Below are 25,188 nucleotides of genomic sequence, written 5' to 3'. Positions count from 1 at the left end.
CTTTTGTAGGTAGCCGTTGGATGATTTTATGCTGTCGCATTGGAGTTATACAAAGCCCAGTATTCTGAATAGTAAGTATAGTATTCTGTGTACACCAGAGTCTAAAGATCAGGATCAGTCCCGGCTCTGTGTCCTGTTACCTCAGCTGGAGCAGCAACAGGAATGTGATAACCATCTCACCTGGGGTAGGGAGGGATGAATAAATTGTCAGCTTTCTAAAGGCCAAAGATGTGCAGGTAGGTAGACTGACCATGCTAAATTGTTCCTTAGTGTCTCAAGGTATATAAATTAGGGGGATTAGCAGGGTAAATATGTGAGGTATGGGGTCAGGCTAGATAAGAGCTGGTGCAGACTTGATGGGTTGAAAGGTCTCCTGCACAGGAAGGATTCAATTTTACGTTGTTATCTATTACCTCTTAGCTGTGCTAGAAGAAGCATGTGTGAACTGTTACAAAGACAGAATTGGATTTGCTAATATGACTTCCAAAGTTGAGTAGCCTACCAAAGCTCCAGTCTGAAGAATCTGCCCTGTAGAATGGCTGTCAGGGCTCTTGTGGGGCAGTTATAGCATCCCTGCTAGAAACTGGGGGTTCGTGTCCCATGGAAGATGAAATCCTTTCATTATACCTATTGCAGGTGGTAAGATGGGAGAGTTTTCTGATCAGGCAGAAGCTGAAGAAGGCAACAGCAAATCACTGCAATACCTTGTCAAGAATAACCATGGACCATCACATTGAAATGCGTGGTCGTTAGTGCCCTTCTTGGACGTTGTACAGCTATCAACAAGAGAGAGAGGGAGAAAATGACTGCGTGTAGAAGATACTGGAGAGCTGTCACTGTTTGTAGGACCATTTCCTGTTGTGAGACAGAGCACTGAACAAAGGTGTGGAGAAAATTAGAGGTGGATTATCTTACATTTTGTAAGAAAATAACTAAGTTGAGATGTTGTAATGTGGGCAGCCAGTTTGTGCACAAATGTATCTCACAAGGTAAGTACTTGTACTGTTTTGTTGATTAAGATTGGCTGGGACACTTGGAGAGCAGTCCTGTTCTTCAGTAGTTCCTGAGCAGGCAGCTGGGCCTTCAGTGCGATCTGCCATGTGAAAGAAAGCATCTCCTTCAAAACAGCATGCTCCCAGTAATTCACTGGAATGTCTAGAATTTGTACAGAAGTCCTAAATGGTTTTGATTCAAATCTTTTCATTCAGTCAATGGTAACATTCTCACCTGAGGAATATTTGTGGTAAGTTAGTTGCATCAGTTGAATGATCATTGGTACAACAAACCTAGCATTCTATGTTCCACCTTAGCTATTGCTGACTAATATTTTAGTTTTTAGCCATCTTTTTAAGTTGACATAGATTAGAATTCCTCACACTCATTAATTCAGTGCTCACTTAGCAAGGCCAAGTACCAGAGGAGTATCAAAAGATGAGATTGCCGACAGGCAAAGATCACAGACGTTGTGACTTACTACTGCCATAGTGTGATAATAACAGTTCATAACTGTACAAAGAGTGTTGGAATATAACCTGGGAGAGGATGAAGGAGAAATTGCAGATCCTTTCAGACATTCCTGTATGGATATTATGCCATGGAACACCATGATGTATTTTGGAACCCAAGGTTGTATTTCTGTCCCTCCCATTGTGTTGCTGTTTTTGATAACACATACATTGTGGAAGCTGTCAGATTTTTTTCCCTATAGTTTTGGGATGTGGGTGTCAGTGGCAAGGCCAGCATTTAAATCTCTTCCCATCACCACCTGCTCAAACAACTGCAGTCCATGTGCTGTTAGGGAGGGAGTTTAGGATTCTGACCCAACAACGCTAAAGGAATGACTGTAGTTCTGAGTCAGTTAGACTTAGAAGAGAGCTAGCAGGTTGTAGAGTTCCCATGTGCTGCATGTGAGCTTTTAGGTGGTAGAAGTCTTGGGTTTGAAAGGTGTTATCAAAGGAGCCTTGGCAAGTTGCTGCAATGAATTTGTAGAAGTGGGAAGCCATGCTGCCCTGAAAGATTGAATTGTTGAAATCTGTCTGATGGAAACACATTGACTCCCCTCAACCCCTCATTACTCAAATAGCTAAGCCAGCTTCCGTTGTTGGATGAAACCATGCCGACTAGGGCTGGTGGGAAGAGGGTGGCGGGGGAGGGTGGACACGGGAGACAATTACTAATCTGTGCTAAATTAATTGATCTCAATCAGGAAAATTATTTTTAAGTTATTTATTAGTGTCACAAATAGGCTTACATTAACACTCTAATGAAGTTACTGTGAAAATCTCCTATTCGCCAGACTCTGGCACCTGTTCGGGTACACTGAGGGAGAATTTTAGCATGGTCAATGCTGCTAACTAGCATGACTTTCGGAGTGTGGGAGGAAACCCATGCAGACATAGGGCGAAGGTGCAGATTCTCCACAGACAATGACCCAAGCTGGAAATCGAACCTGGGCCCCTGGTGCTGTGAAGCAGCAGTGCTGACCATTCCATCTGATGTTGTTTAAGATACTGAGGGGAAAAATTAGCCCAAGTTCTTTTTTGTGATTACTGCTTGATGCGTAATGCTGGAAAATCCACATATACATATTAATTGATGAGAGTGTAATAGCCTCCATAGCGGAATAACACACTGACGCTCAATCTTGCACTGCAGCTGCCCAGTTGAGAATTCTGGAAGTGCATTGTGAAACAATCCCTGCACACCATTAGGTGGAGAGAAAATGTGGTACTAGGTAGTGCTCTTTTCATTCTCTCTTTTCTTTACGCTATGGATGGAGGACAGGGAATTGAGTCATGCTTTTCAGGAGCTTAAATCTTCTTTTGTTACAGGATGAAACAGTTGATCAAAATTGCTCTCACTGTGCTGATTACGTTTGCCTGTTGCTGGCTGCCCTTCCTCACCAGTCTCCAGCAGTCCATGCAGGTGCTCCAAAGGCTTTTCCCTGTCGATAGAGGCTTGTTTGAGGTAGGTTTGAAAAATGAGCCTCAGGCTATGCCTGTTTACTCATGAATATCTATATATTTTATTAAACTTCGGGTTGTGGCAGCCACTAAACAATTGGAAATACACGCATGCTTCCTCCATGATGTCTGTGTTTGTGTGGCAGACAGGTACTGCAACACTAGAACCAGAGGGCACAACCTCAGACTAAAGGGACGATCCTTTAAAACAGAGATGAGGAGGAATTTCTTCAGCCAGAGAGTTCTCAATCTGTGAAACTCTTTGCCGCAGAAGGCTGTGGAGGCCAGGTCATTGAGTGTCTTTAAGACAGAGATAGGTTTTTGATTAATAAGGGGAATGAGGGGTTATGGGGAAAAGGCAGGTGAATGGGGATGAGAAAAATATCAGCCATGACTGAATGGTGGACCAGACTCGATGGGCTGAGTGGCCTAATTTTGCTCCTATGTCTTATGGTCTAACACCAAGTTGGCTGAAACACTGAGAACAATGCATCTTAAGAATTGAGCAGTCCAGTCATCCAACTCAGACACAGAGCCCAGCTTCTTCACCCAGCATCAAGTTCATCAGGAAATCTTCCTAACATTTCACTGATAATATTAGCTCAGCATCAGTTCAGAAGTCTGCAGCGGCTGACTTATTTAGAAGTAGGCAAGGACGAACTTGAGAACTCATTAGTGTAAGCACCCAACAAATTGAGTGTGACGTGTTGGTCATCTCCAATTGCTGTTTAAAAAAATATGCTGATAAGTGTAAATTACATGAGCTATAAAGTGGATATCTTGTTCGGTTTGTTTGTAGAATGCATCAAGTGCTAACCTTCTAACCTTTCCCTGTGTCCTCATCAAATTCAGGACAGATATTCTATATGTGCCATTTAGAAGAGAAGTTGTTCTGTCGGCCTGGGGTGTGGTGCGTTTGCTGTGAAGTTATGTCCCCTCCAGTTGTGACATTGACAACTGTCTCTGCTGTTTCTATTTCCTGTCCTGAACAGAGGTATCGAATATTACGTTCTTGATATTGATATCACAACCATCCGCAGATAGCCCATTTATAGAACCAATCTGCCCCAAACTTAACCCTTGAAATTGGTGGTGCATTTGCATTATAAACACCACAGTCTTGTTGCCACTAACGTGGCAGTACATATTAAAGACTCACACCAGACTTTTGCCTTTGGTGTTTGGTGCACTGTAAACATCTTTACTTCAATCAAAGTTACAAGCGGAAAAAGATTGTGACTGTTAGCCCGAGTGACGCGCTTGTTCTGGTCCAAACAGGTTTCAGCAACATTCACCTGTTCAAATGTCCAGCAACAGGCACAATTGTTGGAGCAAAAGAAAAATTCTCAAATATTTTTGAAAATGAATAAATTGGAACCATTTTCCACATGCAAATTTAAAAGAAAATCTTGTTTGAGTCATGTTTTTTGTCTGCTTGAAGAAAGCCAAAACCATAACCACACACTGCCTGAGTGGAAGTGGTACAGCTGTTAGTGGGCTCCATATATTTGTGCCATCTTTTCTACTTGTCTCTCTCTTTTTAAAAGCTTTGGCTTTTGGAGCAAGCAAGGAAACGGATCGACGGTTTGCCCTGTCCACTCTGCTTGTTGGCTTTGTAACTCTGAGAAAAAGGATGCATTAAAAAAATCTATACAGTAAATGGGATGCTTTTAAGTGTACCAGTAAGGTCAAAGTTTCTGTGTACAGAAGTTCCTCAAAGCAGCTTATTATTACATTTTTTTTTCTTTTCACCTGATTTATCTTCTGTTCCTTCTTTGAAGTTGTCAACTTATTCTGGCATGTGGTTCCACAGGTTCTACCCACCTCCTGATGTCTTTCAAGTGTGACTTTGAACATTAAATGTCAACAGGCCTCTTAACTGGCTGTGGTATCTTATCCAAACCCAACCCCATATTAGTTCCACATTTAACATACAAATACTTTACACTGGGTTCATTGGCGAGAATTGGAAGCCCAAACCCCTTTCCTCCTTCCCAATTGTCCTTCATAGCAGTCAAAAGACGGTTTCTCCTGCCCGCGGTAATCATCCGTAGCACCCCAGCCATGATCAGGAATTGAATCTGTAACTTCCTTGGTCTACGTGACCCAGTGTCACATCGGAGAGAGCATTTATTTGGTGACGCTTTCCAAAATAAGTTATTAATGACCTATTTAATATCAATATGTAATAAATATGGCCATGCAGTAAATATATAGAATTTGCTAATGTAGTTAATGTCTTTGAGTTGAGATATTTCAATTATGTAAGACCCCCCCTACTCTTGCATACCTCAAAAGCATTTCACATATAATAACTTTGAAGTGGATTGACCATTGCTATTTTGGCTGTACTGAAAGTCACCTTGTATGAAGTAAAATCTCACACAGCAGTGAGATGAATGACGAGTTTATTTCTTTGTGGTGCTGGGTTGGGGTGGAATGTTGGCTAGGACACTATCAGCACTTGTTCATCAGATGGTGCCATGGTATCGTAAATGTGCACTGGAGCAAGCAGAATAGCCTTTGGCTTGAATTTCTCTTCAAAAGATGGTAACATCAATACAGCATTGCCATGTGAGTCTAGACTATATATATTTTGCATAACGAAGACACTGTTCTCCTTATGGTCTTGGGTACTAGATGACAAAATCAAATCAGCTGGTTTCTGGGCTGTTAATACATACATGGTGATTTTGACAGCTGACAAGATTTATATTACTACAATCTCTAGTCATCTCAATTGAACGTAGTTCCAGAATACCTGAATGCATAGGTCTCAGCATTGTGTTTTCCTCCTTTTTTTCCTATTCCTTTACTATATAATGTATATGCACCCGCTGCTGCAGAACTTGAGAACTTTGTTTACTTTTTTATCTATGTTTAAACAAGTATTTTTTTAACCTATTTGTCCATCTGCCCTGAAATGTAGAGCCCAGAGATATAAAGTGGAACATGAGTTTGACTTCTCCTGTTCTGCTGTTTTTTGTGTTCTCTTTGGAGCGAACCAAGAGCCCAGTCTTGCTCAGCACGTTTGGTATCCTGGCATAAGATGTACTGACAGAGGTCCTTTGCCCTGCATTCCAGCTCTAGCTGATGTGTGGTGTTGCAGGAACCAGTAAGGAGTAAAAGAAGAATAGGATGTTTCAAGCAGGGAGAGGAATTGAGTTTGGACAATGGAATGTAAGTTGCAAGAGTCCATTAAAAGTGAGAGATTTAGCTTAAAATCAGAAAGAAGTTTCTAAATCTAAATTGTTTGTCCTGGTAGTTAGTGACTCTAATGTTTAGAGAAAAGCAAGTATTCTCTATTTGTGGAGGAAAAGGCAAAGAGGTGACTCTTGTGATCTTTTTGTCTGAGTTAATTGAACCTAATCTTCTACATCCACAATCCATGTGAGCACTGTCCAATGGGGGAAAAAATCACTGAATAGGGATTTGGAACAGGAGCCCTGGCCACTTCATCCTTTCTGAACAAGTGGCACCGGACTTCAGTAGATCACTGTTAATGTTGCTCTGGCTGAACCCCAACTAACAGTTCAGGCTTTGAAATTAAACTGGAGATCTTCCAAGTTTGCTTCCCTCAAAGTTCATTGAATATAGACTCGCTGAGCCAACTGGGGCCACAACAAAACCTCAGCTTTTTCAGGGAAAGCTACTGGGTTTTTACTGTAGACCTAAGAGAGGAACTGCATGTGCATTTGTAGTGGTTCCAATAAGGCTTTGTAGGCACCATCGTGATAAACCCCTTTAAATGTGAAGAGTGCAGAGAAAAATTGAGAAAACAACCATTATGTGGGATAGGAGAACTGATTTCTAAGTTGCTGTATTAATGTTAGGAGATTTGAGATTGCCTTGATGTTTGTGCTTTGTACTTTGTGTGTTTGTAATGAGTAGGCCCTCTCTCATCTTTCCAATCTTTGTCTCTATTGCAGCCTTCTTGTCTTCTTTTATAATATTAGCATTTATCTGAATTTCTGTATTCCAAAGCTCCAGAAATATTGCTTTTCAGGTTCTCCTCCTCCACATTCTAACCATATTAAAATAAAAATACATTGCACAGTAAACTCTAACTCATTCCTTCTTTAAGTTATTTTCCTTCCCCCTACAATCAAAAAGTTTTTAAAACCCAAGCTTGATTTCATCTAACCAATACCACTTGATTTATCTTGTTCCCTCTCTCTCTGTTCAGTCTTTGAGCTGCCAAAACTCAACAGCCGATTATGATCTATTGAGTTTCCAGGTTACAGATTTATGACAATTAAATGGACATATTTTCTATGAATGACCACTAGTCTGTGCTATTGTATAGTTTGGTTGTAATCTTCACCAATGTTAGAAAATTAAGATTAAGATCATTTTTCTGATGCTTGCAATAGTTTACAGCTAATGTTGCCCAATAGCAGCAGGTAAAATATTTGATTGTTTCTTTCGTGTTTCAGTCGCTGAGTTGCATTCAGTGAACTTGAGCATGAATTCTAGCTTCAATCCCCCAAGTATTCGGCCTCCAGAGACCTCCATAGTTGGTGTTGCTGTGCAATGGAATGTTTCAGCATCATTTTAAGAGGTGGCTACTGTGGCCTACCCAAGAAAACTCATTCCTGCTCATTGCATTGTTGCAACTGATTGGTTAGATAGGGTGTGGAGATAGGAAAGCACAGACACAGAACAACTAGAGTTGGCTAAACTTCCACTTTATTAATTTATTATGGTCACAAGTAGGCTTACATTAACACTGCAATGAAGTTACGGTGAAAATCCCCTGGCGCCATACTCCAGCGCCGGTTCAGGTACACTGAGGGAAAATTTAGCATGGCAAAGCACCTAAGTAGCACATCTTTTGGACTGTGGGAGGAAACTGGAGTATCTGGAGAAAAGCCATGCAGACACAGAGAGAATGTGCAGACTCCGCACAGACAGTGGTTCAAGCCGGGAATCGAACCCAAGTCCCTAACCCTGTGAGGCAGCAGTGCTAACCAGTGTGCCACCGTGCTGCTGGTCCAGTTATGGTACTCAATAACTACCAAAGCAAACAAAAGTGAGCAATATGAGGAGAGACTCAGAACTAAAATTGTTTTTATTAAGATTGAGAATGGATATGATCCCAGAATCTGGAGGGCCATGGGGTTATAAATTGCAGTGTTCTACAGTTGTGCTGCTGTTCAGAATATGTGACATCTCATTGATGCCTTGCTTTGGCCTTCTAGACGTTTCATTAGTCTGTCCCTTTTAACACAGTGGTGAGACTGCACCACACATTGCAATGTTAGAAACATAGAAAAACTACAGCACAATACAGGCCCTTCAGCCCACAAAGTTGTGCCGAACATGTCCCTGCCTTAGAGATTACTAGGCTTACCTATAACCCTCTATCTTACTAAGTTCCATGTATTTATCTAAAAGTCTCTTAAAAGATCCTATCAAATCCGCCTCCACCACCGCTGCTGGCAGCCCATTCCACACACCCACCACTCTGAGTGGAAAAACTTACCCCTGACATCTCCTCTGTACCTACTCCCCAGCACCTTAAACCTGTGTCCTCTTGTGGCAACTATTTCAGCCCTGGGAAAAAGAAATGTTGTGTAGTACTATTGTGCTAAGTGGGACATATTAAGAGAATAATGGGGAAAATATAGCTATAAATTCAAAGACTCGTTATGGCACAGAAGAAGGCCATTCAGCCAATTGAGTCTGTGCCAGTTCTTTGGGCAATCCAGTCAGTCCCCTCCCCCAAATCTGTCCCCGTCATCATGCAAGTTTATATTCCTTGTGTCCATTCAATTTCCTTTTGAAATCATTGGTCACCTTCTATTCAACTACCTTCATAGGTAACAAGTTCCAGGCCGTTGGTGGTTGCTGTGTTTTTAAAAAAAAATCTTCCTCCCTGTATCTCTTGCCCAAAACTGTAAATCTGTGTCCCAAATTCCTCATCCAATCAGTAAGCTGGGACCTTTGTTTAGGTTCTACAGCAGGATCATCAAATTTTAGTCTATATCTGAAAAAAAATTAAAATAGCTCAATCTTAATTGGAACTAGAAACTAACACACAGCCTTTCAATCTGTTACCTCAGGCAACCCCTCTATCAACAATTTGAATTCCTAAGAGGACATTGATAGCTTGGTGCCTCTTCTCAATGTAAAACTCAGTGTTAACTGGATTCCATGGGTAAAATTGACCACAGTAGTACAGGAACTATAATGTTTTGTGCATCATTCATGAATTCATTGTATACTTTTTATCATTCTCAATTCCATTCTTAATCAGAATTTACTTAACTCCTGACTGAAGAAGTTATTATGCTTTTGCTGAATAATTATTCCAGATGCTCAGTTCTCTGGGCAAGAAACCTTTTTTTTTGAAACAGTACATTTGTTTCTCCAGTAATGCACTCGTTGCTTAAGATAACTAATTTGTTTATCAGTGGTTTTCAATCACGTGGAACAGATTCAGCAAAAGCTGATGAAGCTGAATAAATTAACTCCTCCACAAAGGATTCAGATAAATATCTGGTTGGACGTGTAGTAATGGACTACAATGGTTCCTGTCTTGCTGGGTGAAAAAAGGCTATTGTCCATGGGTAGTACCAGAATAGATAAATGTTCCAAAATATTTATGCCTCAATGTTAAATGGAGGAAATGGAGTCCATGATTGAGCAGATTGTACATACTGTGTGGAAGGAGTGATGAATTTGTTGGCCACTTTTCATTCTATGCTTTCTAACCTCATTTTTCTGACAATGAAAATAATTCTACTTTTTGTAACTTTTTTTTCATTATCTAACGTTTTAAATCCCTGGTTCATCATTGTTGCGCTTCTCTAAAACTTCTCTATCTTTTAGAAAGCCTTGTCTCAATATCCACCTCCCTTATTTGAGTGCATACTTGCTGAACGATACCCACTGTGCGAGCACTGTCCACAATTTGCATGGTCCACAGGATCCCATACTTCGTATTATTTCACTGTTGGTGGAAGAGCAAGGAAGTAAGCGAATGGCAACTGTGGTCATATGACATCACTGAGGTGAAGCTGTTTAAAAATTGAGATCCAACTCATTTGTTTCTGATCCTTGTTAAAGTTTACCATGCCACAGGTACTCGATGAAATAGTTTGCATGTGGCTTCTGATGATTATTTACATGTTTTTTCTAAATAGGATAAAGTCGCAAATGTGTGGTGCAGTTTATCTGTTATATTGAAGGTGAAGAAGATTTTATCACCTTCAACCCAGATTTGGCTCAGGTAATGCTCTGCTCTTGTCGATCTATATTACATCATGAAGACATGTCATTGTTTTTTTTAATCACCAACACCCTGTCCCCGCTCGTCTCCATTTTTAGGTAATTGTAATTAACGTAAGTTAATTATGTTAATCCATGTGAGTTTATAACTCCCATTCAAACTCTCTTCTCATCTTTCCTGAAGATGGTAACTTGTGTTATAATATGGTTCAATAGATGTTTTCCATTATCATGCACAAATCATCATTCGGAGAAGGCTCAAGTAATTGCACCATCTTCAGCCAGAAGTGCAGTTGAATGATCCACCTTAGCATCCTTCTGGGGTCCCCAGCATCATAGATGCCAGTCTACAACCATTTCAGTTCACTCCACGTGATATCAGGAAGCAGCTGAGTGAACTACATGCAGCAAAGGCTGAGTCTTGACAACATCCTAGCTGCAGTGCTGGAGACTTGTTCTCCAACTGCCTCAGCTCTCCAGAACATCTCTGAACCCTAACTACACCAAACAACTCCCAGGGCTTTTCTTTGAACTGCAAACCACATGAAGTCCAAATTACAACCAACCTCTCTGAGCAAATGGCCAGATCAATTGAAATGAAAGAACCTACTTAAACTCCACCCAGCTCCATGATGATATAACCTTTAAGGGTTACAGAATGCTTTCAAACTAATTTAGTTCTAACTCCCAAAGCAAAAGATCTCTGGACTGCCCTTCTCTGCAAGCAGTGTAGACACTATGCCTCCAGTTCCCCAGATCAGTAATCTCACCTGCTGTTTTAGGATCTTGCTTTTCTAGCTGTTGTCCCCTTAGGTCAACATGGTCCCATAACCTTTTTGAGTGTAATGAACTCCAAACAGCTTTAGATTCATTTATCCCACTTTCAATAGTTAAATTTTAATTTTCACAGAACTAAAAATTATCTGCAAAATATTAACATGATTCATCAATTAGATATTTGCAAAACTGTGTATTTCATATTCACAATTTCTATAAAACTCACATTATAGGCACAAAATTGTTTCAACTTTACAATATATTAGTTTGGACAATATTTGATTTGCCTATTGGTTAGAGCGAGTGGATTATTAGTGACATTTAAATGGCCGGACTGTGTAGTCTGTGAATGCTCATTGCAAGTGACCCTAAATTTAGCCTTTTAATGTTCTTGCAATAACTCAGCAGGCAAATACGCTGCCTCTTGTAGTGCTGTGCTATATGGACTAAGAAACTGTGACCCCTGATATGTTTAAGTTCACTGGTTACAGCTGATATGACATTAGCAATTGACCTCAATGCTCTCTTCTACCGAAGAGATAATTCACATATTGGCTTCAAGGAGAAATGCTGATTTGTCAATGGTAGGTGGAGGTTTGCTACATGATATGCTTTCTACATGAAGAATAAAAGCATGGACACACACAATGGACTGTCAGAACTTGAGACCGCGAGGCTTCAGAAGAAATGGGAAAGAAAAAAATGAATTACTGTATCAAAAGCTAACATTTATTTTTGTTTGTACAAGTCAAACAAACCTGTTGTTTTTGTATGTATTTTCCCCTGTGGGGGGGGGGAGCGGAAATCCAGCTGAAAAGACTAAAACTTTTTTTTTCCTATTAGCAATGGGACTATTCGGGTGATGCCAGTTAGTTTCTACTGGGCATAGGTTTACAGGAGAAAATTGTCACAGATAAATTGCAACTATACTAGGAATCTACCTCAACCACTAGATTGAAAAATGGCCACACTGTATTGTAGGGTTGGAGCTAAGGCAGACTGTTATGGAACATTTACTGTGCGTCAAGGGAAACTTAGGTAAATGATTGATGGGGGATGATGGTTTTCTGGACTGGTACTTCAGTTTTCTTATTTCCCAGACTGATATCCCATATCTTTAGCAGCATAGACCTTTAGAAAGAAAAAAAATGCATCCTATTGTTATCACCAATTAGATGCTCAATTGAAGTTTATGAGGTTATTTATAGCTCCAGACGATTTTCCTCAAAATTAGTTCTAAAATGGTGTGCTCATTATGGGTAAAATTCTTGGAATTGGGTAGGTTGGCATTTGACGTTAAGTACAGATTCCAATTCCCTAGTCTCCAGTAACATAGCAAGAAGAGACTGATCTGATGTAGGATCTTTCTCAAAAGAAAGCAATGTTATGAGGTAAGTCAGCCCCACCATTCTTCCTCTCTGCTAATTAGTTTTGAAGTATTATTGCCTATTTTGCATTTGATGTATTGCTATTTTATATGTTAGTGGTTTAACAATGTTTTGTTTTTCAGTTTTGCTGCCACACTTCTGACACTATTACCTACGTGTATCAAGCTGACAATTAATCCCACGCTAAATGGGTTCAAACTTGCACTGGTAAGTCTAGTATTTACTTTGCTTAGGTCATAGTAGTGTTCAATGAGTGCAATTATTTTGTTTTCAAATTAGCTTTTCTGTGGTCTGACAAATTTACTGGAGTTCTATGAGGATGTGTCTAGGGCAGTGGATAGAGGAGAGCCGGTGGATGTGGTCTTTCTGGATTTTCAGAAGGCGTTTGACAAGGTACCTCACAAGAGGTTATTGCAGAAGATCAGGGGACATGGAGTTGGGGGTAGGGTGTTAGCGTGGATAGAGGATTGGTTGTCAAATAGGAGGCAGAGAGTGGGGGTCAATGGGTGCTATTCGGATTGGCGGTTGGTGACTAGTGGGGTGCCCCAGGGGTCGGTGCTGGGGCCTCAGCTATTTACCATTTATATAGATGATCTGGAGGAGGGAACCGAGTGCAGGGTGTCGAAATTTGCTGATGACACCAAGATTGGGGGAAAGGCAAATTGTGCGGAGGGTGTGGAGAGTCTGCAGAAGGATCTAGATAGGCTGGGCGAATGGGCCAGGAAATGGCAAATGGAATTTAATGTTGGCAAGTGTGAGGTGGTCCACTTTGGTAGGAAGAATGGTAGGAAGGACTATTACTTACGTGGCGAAAAACTGCAGCAGGCGACGGTGCAGAGGGACCTCGGGGTCCTTGTGCATGAGTCGCAAAAACCCAGCTTGCAGGTGCAGCAGGTGGTCAGGAAGGCGAATGGGATGCTGGCCTTCATAGCGAGGGGGATTGAATATAAAAGTAGGGAGGTCTTGCTGCAGCTGTATAGGGCATTGGTGAGGCCGCAGCTGGAGTACTGTGTGCAGTTTTGGGCGCCGCACCTGCGCAAGGATATTTTGGCCCTGGAGGGAGTGCAGAGGAGGTTTACTAGGCTGATACCGGAGTTGAGGGGATTGAGCTATGAGGAGAGGCTGAATAAACTAGGCTTGTACTCGTTAGAGTTTAGAAGAATGAGGGGAGATCTCATTGAGACGTATAAGATGATGAATGGGATGGATAGGATAGAGGTGGAGAGACTCTTCCCGCTCAAAAAAGACAGTAGGACTAGGGGGCACAGCCTCAAGATAAAGGGGAGGCGGTTTAGAACGGAGTTGAGGAGGAACTTCTTCACTCAAAGGGTGGTGAATCTCTGGAATTCTCTGCCCGTTGAAGTGGTGGAGGCTGCCTCGCTAAATATTTTTAAGAAGCGGGTTGATGGGTTCTTGATAAGAGAGGGGATTAAGGGTTATGGGGAGAGGGCGGGAAAGTGGAACTGAGCCACAACAGATCAGCCATGATCTTATTGAATGGCGGGGCAGGCTCGAAGGGCTAGATGGCCTACTCCTGCTCCTATTTCTTATGTTCTTATGATAAGTAGAACCAAATTATTTTGACCAGGAATGTCCCTTAATTCACTGCCTCTGTTCACTGCTCTTAGCCAGAGGCAGCAGTGGAGGAGAAATAACCTGAGTTTGTTTCTTTAACACCATCCAGTGATTCCAGTCAACTGCATGTGTGTAGACATCTGATAATGACAGGATATGACAGAACTGTGGTTCTCTCCATAGTTGAACAGCTTGATAACATGCACTTTTCACCGCTCACACAAAGAATAAACATTTGGTTGAGGCACCAAGGGATTGGTGTCATTTGAGGAACTGAAGCTCTTCTCCCCAAGTTTAGATTGCATTGTTGTACTTGTCCAATGTTTCCTATTCACTTCCATTTACTTTCTCACAAAGATCACTGGACATTGCTCAGGAATGGAAATACTGGCTGGGTTTTTTCCTTTTTAGTTCAAATGATATTGGCATGTACATTGTGGCCCTGAATTGGTTAACTTACAGCTAAGGCCTTCCTACTCTGTGTCACTGCATCATGCAGTGCATTTACCCACTCAGTTAATTAAGAGTTCCAGTTTAAATAAAAATTATTTAAGCACAAATTGTTTGTCCTTTATTACCAGACTATAAAAAGCATTTTTTAAATACTGTGTATAAGAGAATTTAAATCTTCACCTTTAGATTTTGACCTTCTGGTAGTTTGGCACTTATTCAAGGAATGTAACCCAGTGTATTAAGAGTGAAAGTGAAGACAGATAATGACAGGATTCTATCATGTTACAAGATCTCTCCATGGCTGGTAGGGAACATGTGTTGTGGAACGTGAGTTGCACTCTGTAGGCACACGAGTTTAAAACAAAATATCAGCATTATTCTGTGGTCCTTGATGGGCTCACCCAGTGAAGAGACTGCCCAATGTACTGCTAAGACATGTAGATTAGATGATTCCAGGTTCTATTGCTTATCTACTCAGCTGATCTTCTGGGACAATAGTTGGGATTTTATAATTGACTTCATTGCCTTAAGAGGGAAACAAAACCAGTTTGTGTACCCAGTCTTGCTTACTGTCTACTGACTCTTCCTGGCTATTTCTGTTGGGTGAGGACATCATCAGACACAGCTGAAATGCAATCCAGTTGGTTGGTCCACAAACATTAGTTTCTTCAGCCAAAAATGACTTCTTGGGTCAGATTCTAGAGGGTCGCCAGCAGTGGTGGAGCAAACATGAATTCAATGAAGGATAAGAGGGATAATTTCTTTGGGGTGGGTAGGGTTTGGGGCAGGAAGGTGAAGACAAACTTTAAACAATATGCTTGACATAACAATTACAAATTCAACTAATTTGTTTTAATGTGCTTATAACTTGGAATATAAAATATTTGTTTTTTTTTAAGCGTTTGTGCAACAATGAATTTATGAACTGTTCTCTAATAGTGTTTTAAAATGCAGCAATAATTGACTCAAAAACGCTCTATAAATCTTGTGATTCATTACAGTTCTAAAAGTGTCGACAGTTTTGGGAGGATCGGAAATGCAGGTTTATGCTTGGAGTGCAGAATAATTTCACTGTGACCATATATTGAAGGTTCAGCCATTTATGAACAATCTAAGCCAATTTAAGTAGTTTTATTTCAGATCATATTAATAAGGAGCATATTCCCAACCAAAGTCTTGCTTAAAAGCTAGAGTCGTGAATGGCGTGTTATGGTATGATTGATTAGGAAGTCTGTAGCTTATGGTGAGCTATGTAATGCATGTCTGTCTTTTCTTTTCCCTGATTTCAATCATATCACTGGAGGCAGTTGTTGCCAGGAAAGTTGCCACAGGAAGAAAGGGCAATAACTTTTCTGTTTTGACTGAATGCATTCACTCTGGGATTGGAATTGAGTTAGATTGGTCTGCAACAGAATCTTGTTACACCCTTTTACTGCAAAGCAAGAAAGGGCAAGGCAACTAGTTTGGTCAATAGCCAGATAGTCCATGGACAGAGACGTGGAGCATGGGGAGAAGCATGTCTGCTGAGACTTTAAGGTGAATGGTAACCTTCAATTAGCCTTATTGATTATATGCTGTACTTGCATGCTAACGTTTTGTGACTCATGCACAAGAACACCTCAATCTCTCTGTACCTCAGGATTCTGCAGTCATTCACTATTTAAGCAATACTCTGCTTTATTATTCTTCCTGCCGAAGTGAACAACTTCACATTTTCCCACATTATACTGTTAGGAAAACAAAGGTCGTTTTAAGGGATTTGTATGTGTATTGGTAAACATTAGAAATAAGATATAGTTTTAAGTGTGCTTAAACTAATGTTTCTGTACCTAAAAGGATAAAACCTATAGTTACATTCATGTTGAACAAATGTATTTGTATGTGTGGGGTTGGTTCAGTTCCAACTGTCTTTCTACTGTGCTTACAGAGGGCTGCAACGTGAAGAGTAAATAGAAGTAGCAGTCGCTGCTTAACAACTGGTGGTCGTTGTAATATTTTAATGAGGTTGGAAAGCTATCTGACTGCAGTTTGCCCTGCTTTATCTTTCTATCCTGAGGGTGATATCTGGTGGCTCCTTAAGGCTGTTCAACAGCCTTACTAACGCTTTGGCCTCTCTCAGTGGATGACAATAATTTGGAGTGATAATCTGCAATTCGTCTTTAATCCTGGACTTTACCCCTTTTTGGAATTTCTTTTTCGATTTTGCGATGTTATTTATCATGATGTCAGGGGTAATCTAGTATATGAGCACTGAGGCAAATTTTGTTTGTTATCCTTTGAACAACAGAGATGTCCGTTTGTTTATAATAGAACGCATCCCTCAGTGTGTTCCTTTAATTACCCCAAGTCTAGGACACAAACTTGATCCTACTATATTCTTGTTGTTCCAGGGGTGCAAGGTGGCATGGGGGATTACCTGCAATGCTTCTGGCCTTGTGTCAAAATTGAATCCTAGTATTTTAATATCCTTAAAGAGCTTGTTGGGGAGCGCAGTGGATAGGTTGTATGACACTAGTGCTGTACAATATTTATCTGTTTTTAATAATCTGTACATTTTTAATGGTGGTAGGTTCTATCTTTTACTCTTGCCGTAGCTAATGTGAGTAATGCCAACTGCAGGAGAGGTGAGTGGGTGCTTTGGTGTAGAGATTGTAAGTATGGCCCAATGAGTCCACACAACTGGTGCGAAAGTCCCCTTGGAACTATCAGTGTTGGTTGTTTTTTCTGAATTATTTTGGGGTCAAAGAATCTGATGGACTCCTGGAAAGGTACAGGTAAAGGTACAGACAATGCATATCCTGGTGCCCCTGGCATAAGCTGAATATGGGGAAATATGGTGCTCACCTAAGCGTGGTGCAAGAATCTTTGGTCATCCAGCATTTTTTAATACCTGTCAATATCCTATAGTCGTCTTGGGTGAATATGCAATAGCTATTTTGTAAATCCTGGAAGATGCGGATAATACAGTTGTTTGAGTGGAATGCATCCTTCAGTGTACCCCTTTGATGAAGTGAGGTAATGTAGCTTCGAGCACCATGCTGTCTGTAATCCTAAAACACAGATTTGGTCCTATTATACCCTTGATGTTTCAGAGATATCATATGGGTTTGGAGGTCTATCCACTTTGCTTTTGGCCCTGTGTCAAAATTAAATCCTTGAATGCTTGAGCAGGGGAATTTCACAGTTACTTCATTGCAGTGTTAATGTTAGCCTTACTTGTGACAAATAAATAAAAATAATTATTCTGGAATTGGCAGTATGGGAAACTATCTTTTGCTTACGCATAAGGAAAAGATAGTTTTGTTGGAGAGTGCGCTGTGTAGGCTGTATGGCACTTGCATGTTTTTTCTTAAAAGAGAGAGGGTTGACAAAAGCTTTGATTCAAGCAACTCTTCTGGAGGACGATGGGTGTCTTGAACTGAAAGGGACCGTGTTTGATGTGCCTCCCTGTTACCTTGTGGACAGCTGTGTCAGCAGCTCTTCCAAGATACTCCATTTAAATTTATCCTTAATAAGACACCTCTTCTTTTTGGTGCTGGTGGGGAAAAAATCCTGTTCACTGTGGATCCCGAGCAAGTATTTTGCTTTGGATCTCGCGAGAAGTTGGGCTCCACATTGATTTATTCCTATAAAGTTTTCCATAAATTACGTAGCTTTAGCCCTAGTGTTCTGTGTGAAAGGGTGTGCACCTTTATGCATGTAATCATGGCTTTATCTTGTTATTCATTTTTCCCTGAATCTCTGAAGCAAACTTTAGTTGTTTGTGGAGGCGCCATTTGTAATAAATAATGAATAATTTGAATCAATTGTACTGGTGCTCTTTTGTCTGTATACATGGAAAAATGATTCTACTGTAATATACCAATCCTTGAGAGTATGTTGTGCTGTTTGTAAAATTGGGAAAATCTTCAATAAAAATATATTTAAAAGTGAAGCAGAACCTTTGTTTTAAAATATCATTTGGAAAAGCTGGAGTGGATTCCAGAATGCAAACTGCTAAAGGAAAGCATTATAATGAGAGAAGATTTTAAAGTGTGCTTTTTGGAAGTGGTGTTTGGAAACTCTCATGTTACAATCATTTGGAGGACTTCTGAGGAGAAAACCACAGACATTAACTTGGGTTCAAAGTGGAGTATGTGTATTTGATCACAGCCAATCTGTGTGTTTAAGAGGGACTTTCTGGTAATGAGACCATTCTATCTTGTAATCCATGTTATCCTAAAATCTGTGTGTATTTGTTAAATTAAGGGGGAAGTAAATTAATACTGTATAATAGTTTGACTTTTCGTGCTTTAGTTTTCACAAGAAAAGAAATTATCAGCGATCCTGTGACTCTGTTCCTCCACATTTTATAAAGCAAAGTAAAAGTTGTGTTTTTTTTTTGAGCCAGGGTTCCATTCTGGAATCTTGTCGTGTTATAACATCAACTGGGAACGTAACAATGTCCTCTGTCCCAGACTTTTGCCTACTCATTTTATCTATATCCATCTGCAAACTCATCTCTTTTTCAGAACATATTTTTCTACCTAATTTTGTGCAGTCTGTAAATTTTGCTACCGTGCCTTCACTGCCCTCATTTAAGTCATTGATTGTGAAAATTGTAAAAAGTTATGGCCTCAGCACAGGCTCCTACAGGGCTCCACTTGTCACATCCTGCCAGTCAGACAGACCAATTTATGCATACACTCCGTTTTCTTCTTGCCAGCCAACCTTCTATCCAGGCTAATTTGTTAACCTTTACACCTTGAGCTTTCATTTTCTGTGATTACCTTTGATACAGCACCTTATCAATTCCTTCTACAGTATGTCTACATCTCCCCTTTATCCACAGAATATATTACTCCAAAGAACTCTATTGAATTGATTAAGCATGATTTCCCTTAACAAAACTATGTTGACTCTTCTTGATTCCCATGTGCTTTTCTAAGTGCCCAGCTATAACCTTTTTAATGATCAACTCTAACACCTTCCCTACATCAAGCTAACTGGTCTATAGTTTTCCATTTTCTGCCTCCCTCCCTTCTTGAATAGAGAAGCTACATTTGCTACTTTCTTCTCTTACCTTTTGTCTTTTTGATATATACATCCTTCCATGTTTGGTTCCTTGCCCCCACTGTTTAGTTTTAGGCCTTCTCTACCTCTGTAATTATGGGTCTCACAAGAACACTAGTTCCAGCACGGTTCAAGTATAGACCATCGAAATGGTACGCCCCGTTCCCCACCCCCGCCTCATTTTTGCCAGTACTGGTGCCAGTACCTCAAATTGGAACGGATCTCTCCCACATCACCCACATCAGTTTTTGAGCCACATGTTCACCTCTCTAATTTTATATACTCTGTACCGATTTGTATGCAGTTCAATATGACTTCAGACCTGGAGAAACTGTACACTAGCCATGAGAAAAGGTGAAGAGTGAGGAGAAACTACATTGAAGATGTTTTGTGATTTGCAATTGACAAAACTGAAATTAAAATCCTTTTTTACTTTTGCAATTTCAGGTGAACTGTTCTTTGTCATTCTTCCTGTTTTCCTTCCAAGTTCATGAAAAGTCTATACTTCTGGCTGCTCTGTAAGTTTTGAATATCTTTTATTTTAACTGCGTGTGAGAGAGAAATGTAGAAACCACGTGATGAACAGCAGAGTAAATGTTTTTTTTCTCTCTATCAGATCTTATTACAGAATTACTAATAATAGTAAAGTAGATAACACTATGAGATAGTGTTTAAAATAAAAATCCTTGGGTCTTTTCCTGCCCTCAATTTCTCCCTTTTTGTTCAAAATGTTGACAGTCTATAATGATTCTGTAAGTGCCAGCAACTTTTCAGAGCCTTACTCAAGTGGCTGTTCTTAATTAAAGGTTAATTAAGTAGTGAAGGCATACAGATTATTCAACTTCAGGGGTTGGGGGGAGGGGATGGTGGGGGTGGTGGTGGTGGTGTGGTCAGGTGGTGTGAATTCAGGTATTACGTCCTAGCCTGCAAGTTCCTCAGTTAGGTATGGATCTCCTGCACGGATTCAGAGGATAGCGACTAGAAGTGTTTTTTTAAACCTTCCTGATATAAACTGTAGCTAATTATAGCTCGAATTACCTCATCTAAAGCAAGCAATCTGGGGCCTTCCTGGTCTCTATGGATTACTAATTCATCAGGCAACTATACCCCCTTTTTTTTTGTATCTTAATGCAGTATTAAAAAAGACATTTTCTCCCCTTCTCATTTTTCTCGGTCTCCCTATTCCACACGGACATTCCTAGTTTTACAGTCCCTTCTGTAATGTTACTGTGTCCCATTCCATTGACATGAATACAAAATGTGGGAACTTGCTCATTCATGAAGTCATTCTGCCAGAAGAGGAGATATACATAAAACATCTCCTTCCAGACTGTCAAAACTATCATTTCAACATAATATTGAGGGCTTCGTGTGTCAATAATGCCCATTGTAACGTTAATTCAGTGAGTAAGTTTTCCCTTTAAGTTCATTGAGGCTCATGCATGGTCTAAGATGTACAGAGAGTTCAGATCTTCAGATCATGTGCCTTGATTTAGTTTTTAAAATTGGTTAGTTGTGATCTTTAATTTTAATGGAATCAGACATTAGAGGCACTCAGCTGACTTGAAAGGAACGTGTATTTTAGTTTGAGTTAGTAGCACACAATATTTCAGCTTTTAGATATTACAAACTATGAAAAATAACTGGATGTAATATAATGAAAGGGACTTGCACAATTTTTTTCTAAACAACTTGTTCAGAAATATTTAATTAAAGACAAACTTTATTCTACTGAGTCCCCTTTCACTAGGCAAACATCTATCTGCTTCTCGTGCCTCTACCCTTGTTACCATGTTTTTAAAAAACAACTGTTGATTGAGCTTTCCCAATGGTTAAGTAATTAAATGCTCAGCTGAATGTAGTATTGAGACATAAAGAACTTGGAAGTTCCCATGTACACGCCACGATTTCATGCTGTTAGTTGACCTTGGCTTGGGCAGCAATTTTCCAGGCTAGGTTGAAGTAGAATGAAATAGAAATCAAGCAAGTCACTAAGCAGCACCCCCTGCTGGAATGGGCACATTTATTGATGACTAGCAAGATCAGTATTGGATTTGGGATACTGCAATCCCATAGCTGTCAATTCCATTAACAGGGGCTCAATATGAGCGGTTTGTTGGCTGAGGGACTATGACTCAGCAACATTTTCTGCAGTCGAGAACATTTTAAGTATAATTAGCTGTCAGTGGGGAAGGGGGTGGGGGGTGCACTGAGGTTAAAAGTCACCCACGACAAGCATGTATCATAGAATGTCACATAAGTAATATTCCTTCATTCTTCCATTTTAAAAGGGAATTTGCATATATGTTTGTTTATAAATTGTCTAATTCTCAAGTTCCTTGTGACAGTATGATATTTTCAGTCAAACTAGTAGACATTAGTCATTATAAAAGATGACTTTTTCCATCAAGGTCAACAATTCCATCCCTTTTTGAAAGACCAAACCTATCTAGCCATGTTCTTACTGCATCTTTTTGTTCCTCCTCTCTTCAGAAGTAGATCTCTTTATGTTAACAGATTCAATAGCCTTCCATAACAAATTATTTCACAAATCTAAAATCATTTACCTAACATTCTAGCCTTTACGGATTCATTTTCCATTTATCCCTGGGCAGTTGAACCTCTTGATAAGCAATATGCCAGGATCAATTTTGTCAGTTCCACTCTTAATCTTAGAAACTTCATTTGAGTTTCATTTTACCATGGAAAACCAGCTTAACTCTCTTTCTTTGTCTTGTAACTGGAATGCGACAGACTGACCCACCTGTGCTTTATGAACCTGTTCTTGTGATGGTGGAAGCTGTAAGGGTAACAGTGGTGTGAACTGTGAATACATGACTGATGAAGATGAGAGAATACAAAATGTATTTGAGACAAATATAACATTTTCAACAGTAACAGTTTAATTTCTTTTGATTTACTAGTCCAGGTTGAATACATTATAATATGGTACATTAGCTTATTTAAGAAATTGCTAATTTAATAAAAGTTCAATGATCCGACACTGAAGTTCCCTTGTCATAACTGCTTCATTGATAAATTTCCAACAAAATTTAAATTATATATTTAATGCAATTTATGTGTTCAAGTCATAGAATAGAATAGGACCTGAATATAACTTGCTGACCCAGAAATGTTACCACCTGAGCCAAATTGATACTTTCAGCTCACGAATAGATGATTTGTGCAGCCATTAGGGAATAGTCTACATAATGAATTTTGACTGACCTGCCATGAAGGTGAAGTAAGTAAATGCACCACGTACTGAGGTATTAGAGTTAAAAAAAGAAGTGTTCTTGTTTTATCTCTGGTCTTTGCTGAGTTAGTCACCAGAGCAATGGTGTGGTGCTACAATTAAGAGGGAAAATTTAGTCAGTGTATCTGCTCCTGGTGGCCATGCAGGCAACCTTGATTCAGCAAGGCTGATTTTATTGTCTGAAAACATGCAATTCTTGTGATGTTCCCACTCCAAATAGGCATTTGTGCGTGCTCGTGTGCAAATGAATAATCTATTTAAATGACCGCCTCGCCTCAAGAATGAGGTGCCAACAATTGAATATGAATCACTCCTGTCCAATAATGTAATTTTAAAAGTTTAAATTAATGTACGTTCACTTATGAAAGCAAATTGGACAGAATATGTTGTGCAACACTGCATGGAGTAACTAAAATGAATACAACATTTATTTATAAAATATTGATTATTATTTAATCAAAAGTAACTTGAGATTAAGTTATTATTGCATGGTTACTGACTAATCTGATCATTGGTATTTCTGCCAGATAACATATCAGCCCATCAGTTGTTCAAACATAGTCTTCTGCTCCATCTCATTCTGACCTTGAGGCAGTCAGTAGGCAATTTTGCTGCCATAAAATTAACGGAGCAGCCTTCTGCCCAGAGCACATTTGCTGGGAATAATTTATCAAACCTGGCTACAATTTTGCCTCCCTGGCTCAATTTCTTATTTTAAAATTATATATTTTTTGTTCCAATTTTCTCCGTTCCTGAAGGCACAGACTTCTGCCAGGCTATGATTCTACAGAAATCAGCCACTCTCTGATGTTTTACTTAAGTGGCCATTCATCATATGCAAGTTTAGTCAGATTGTAGACAGTCTACTGAACAGTACGGGAAGGGACAAAAACATATACTTGGATGCCATCCCATTCTATCTTAGAAATACCTCAAGCACTTCATGTACAATGTCTGTTATGTAGCCAAGTTGAGCAGCCATTTTGTATTTAAGATAAGTAATGCATTGAATAACTGAATCTTGAGGGTAGGACATTGACCAGCGCACCTAATGAACTTATTGTACTGCCTTACGTAATGCTCGTGGATCTTTAACATTCACATTGAAACACTGGAAGAACAGTGCCATGTTTCAATATCTATCCAAAGGACAGCACTTCCGAATGAAGTATTCTCTCATTGCTGTATTGGCAAATCAGCCAAGATCATCAGATTTTGGAGTGGACTTGAATCCCAAGCTTTTTGAGGAAAATGTGCTACTAACTGGATTGAGCTAATGTTCAGCAATGTATTACAGATAGTCCCATTCCTTCGCATTTCTTTAGTCTTCCTGAGACTTTCCTCAGCAATAAGGTCTGTGACACTTGTATACCATCAGCATGATGGACAGGAGGTGAAGGGGAGAGAAAATTAGTAGAAAGTTGCTCACGTTCACTTTCTTTCCAGTGCTAGGATACAGTCAAGTGATGATCAGGTTACTCTACCTTTCCCAGATAGCCATTCTTCTTGTTGTCCAGGTAGCAAGTATGAGAAGAGACTGGCAGCTAACAAAAAGGGAACACACAAGTCTTCTACAAGCATATACATAGCATAAGGATAATAAGAAAGATTGCGTTGATTTATGGACCAAAAGAAAAGATCTTTCTTGAAGGCAGATGACATGGCTGAGGTGCTGAGATAGTGAATGAGTATTTTGCATTTATCTTTACCAAGGAAGAAGATGCTGCTGAAGTCATAATGAAAGAGAAGGCAGTTGACATACTGTATGGGCTAAAATTGAAAATGGAGTTGCTAAGTCACCAGGATCAGCTGGGCTGTATACAAGGATCCTGAGGAACTAGGGGAAGAAACTGTGGAGGCATTGCCTAAAATCTTCCAGTCTTTCTTAGATAGAAATATAGTGCCAGAAGAAAGGAGAATTGCAAATACTGCAGTTTTGTTCAAAAAGGATTGTAGATCTAACAATGACAAGCCAGTTAGTTTAACTCAGCAATGAGAATGCTTTTAGAAACAATAATCAGGGTCAAGAACAATAGTCACTTGGACTAATGTAGATTAATTAAGGAAAGCCACTATAGATTTGTTTAAGGTAAATTGTTTTTAACCAACTTGATTTGAGTTTTTAGGTAAGGTAACAGAGTGGGTTGATGAAGATAATGTGATTGATGCAATGCCATTGGACTTTCAAAAGGCATTTGACACATTTCCACAAAATAGGCTTGCTAGCAAAGTCAAAACCCATGTAATGGAAGGAACAATGGCAGTATGGCTATCCACTTGATTGAATAGTAGGAAACAGGAATAGTGAATGTTTTTTGGGCTGTGGGAAGGTATACAGTAGAGTTCTCAGATCACTTATTTCAATGACCCAAACTTGGGTGTACAGTGTGCATTTTCAAAATTTGCAGATGACACAAACATGGCCGTTCTTGAACTGTGAGGAGAAAAGTGGTAGGTTCCTCAAGGTAGTGGATAGTCTGGCGGAATGGGC

At 39.8% G+C, this 25,188-nt stretch overlaps 1 protein-coding gene across 2 annotated transcripts in view; it reads left to right on the top strand.

Annotated features, from left to right (window-relative positions):
• Positions 1-25,188, top strand: part of alg6 (ALG6 alpha-1,3-glucosyltransferase) — a 46,458-nt gene that overhangs the window by 14,209 nt on the left and 7,061 nt on the right. For both annotated transcript variants that reach the window (XM_080195631.1, XM_080195632.1), the window contains exons 8-11: positions 2,832-2,967; positions 10,112-10,197; positions 12,484-12,568; positions 19,889-19,959. In XM_080195631.1, the coding sequence (XP_080051757.1) occupies positions 2,832-2,967; positions 10,112-10,197; positions 12,484-12,568; positions 19,889-19,959 (378 nt within the window). The remainder of the gene's footprint in view (positions 1-2,831; positions 2,968-10,111; positions 10,198-12,483; positions 12,569-19,888; positions 19,960-25,188) is intronic.

Source organism: Carcharhinus amblyrhynchos, chromosome 9 (genome assembly GCF_965287045.1).
Source record: "Carcharhinus amblyrhynchos chromosome 9, sCarAmb.v2.hapA, whole genome shotgun sequence".
NCBI classification, from domain to species: domain Eukaryota; kingdom Metazoa; phylum Chordata; class Chondrichthyes; order Carcharhiniformes; family Carcharhinidae; genus Carcharhinus; species Carcharhinus amblyrhynchos.
Note: the sequence above shows the minus strand (reverse complement) of the source record. Positions and strands in the feature narration are given on the sequence as shown.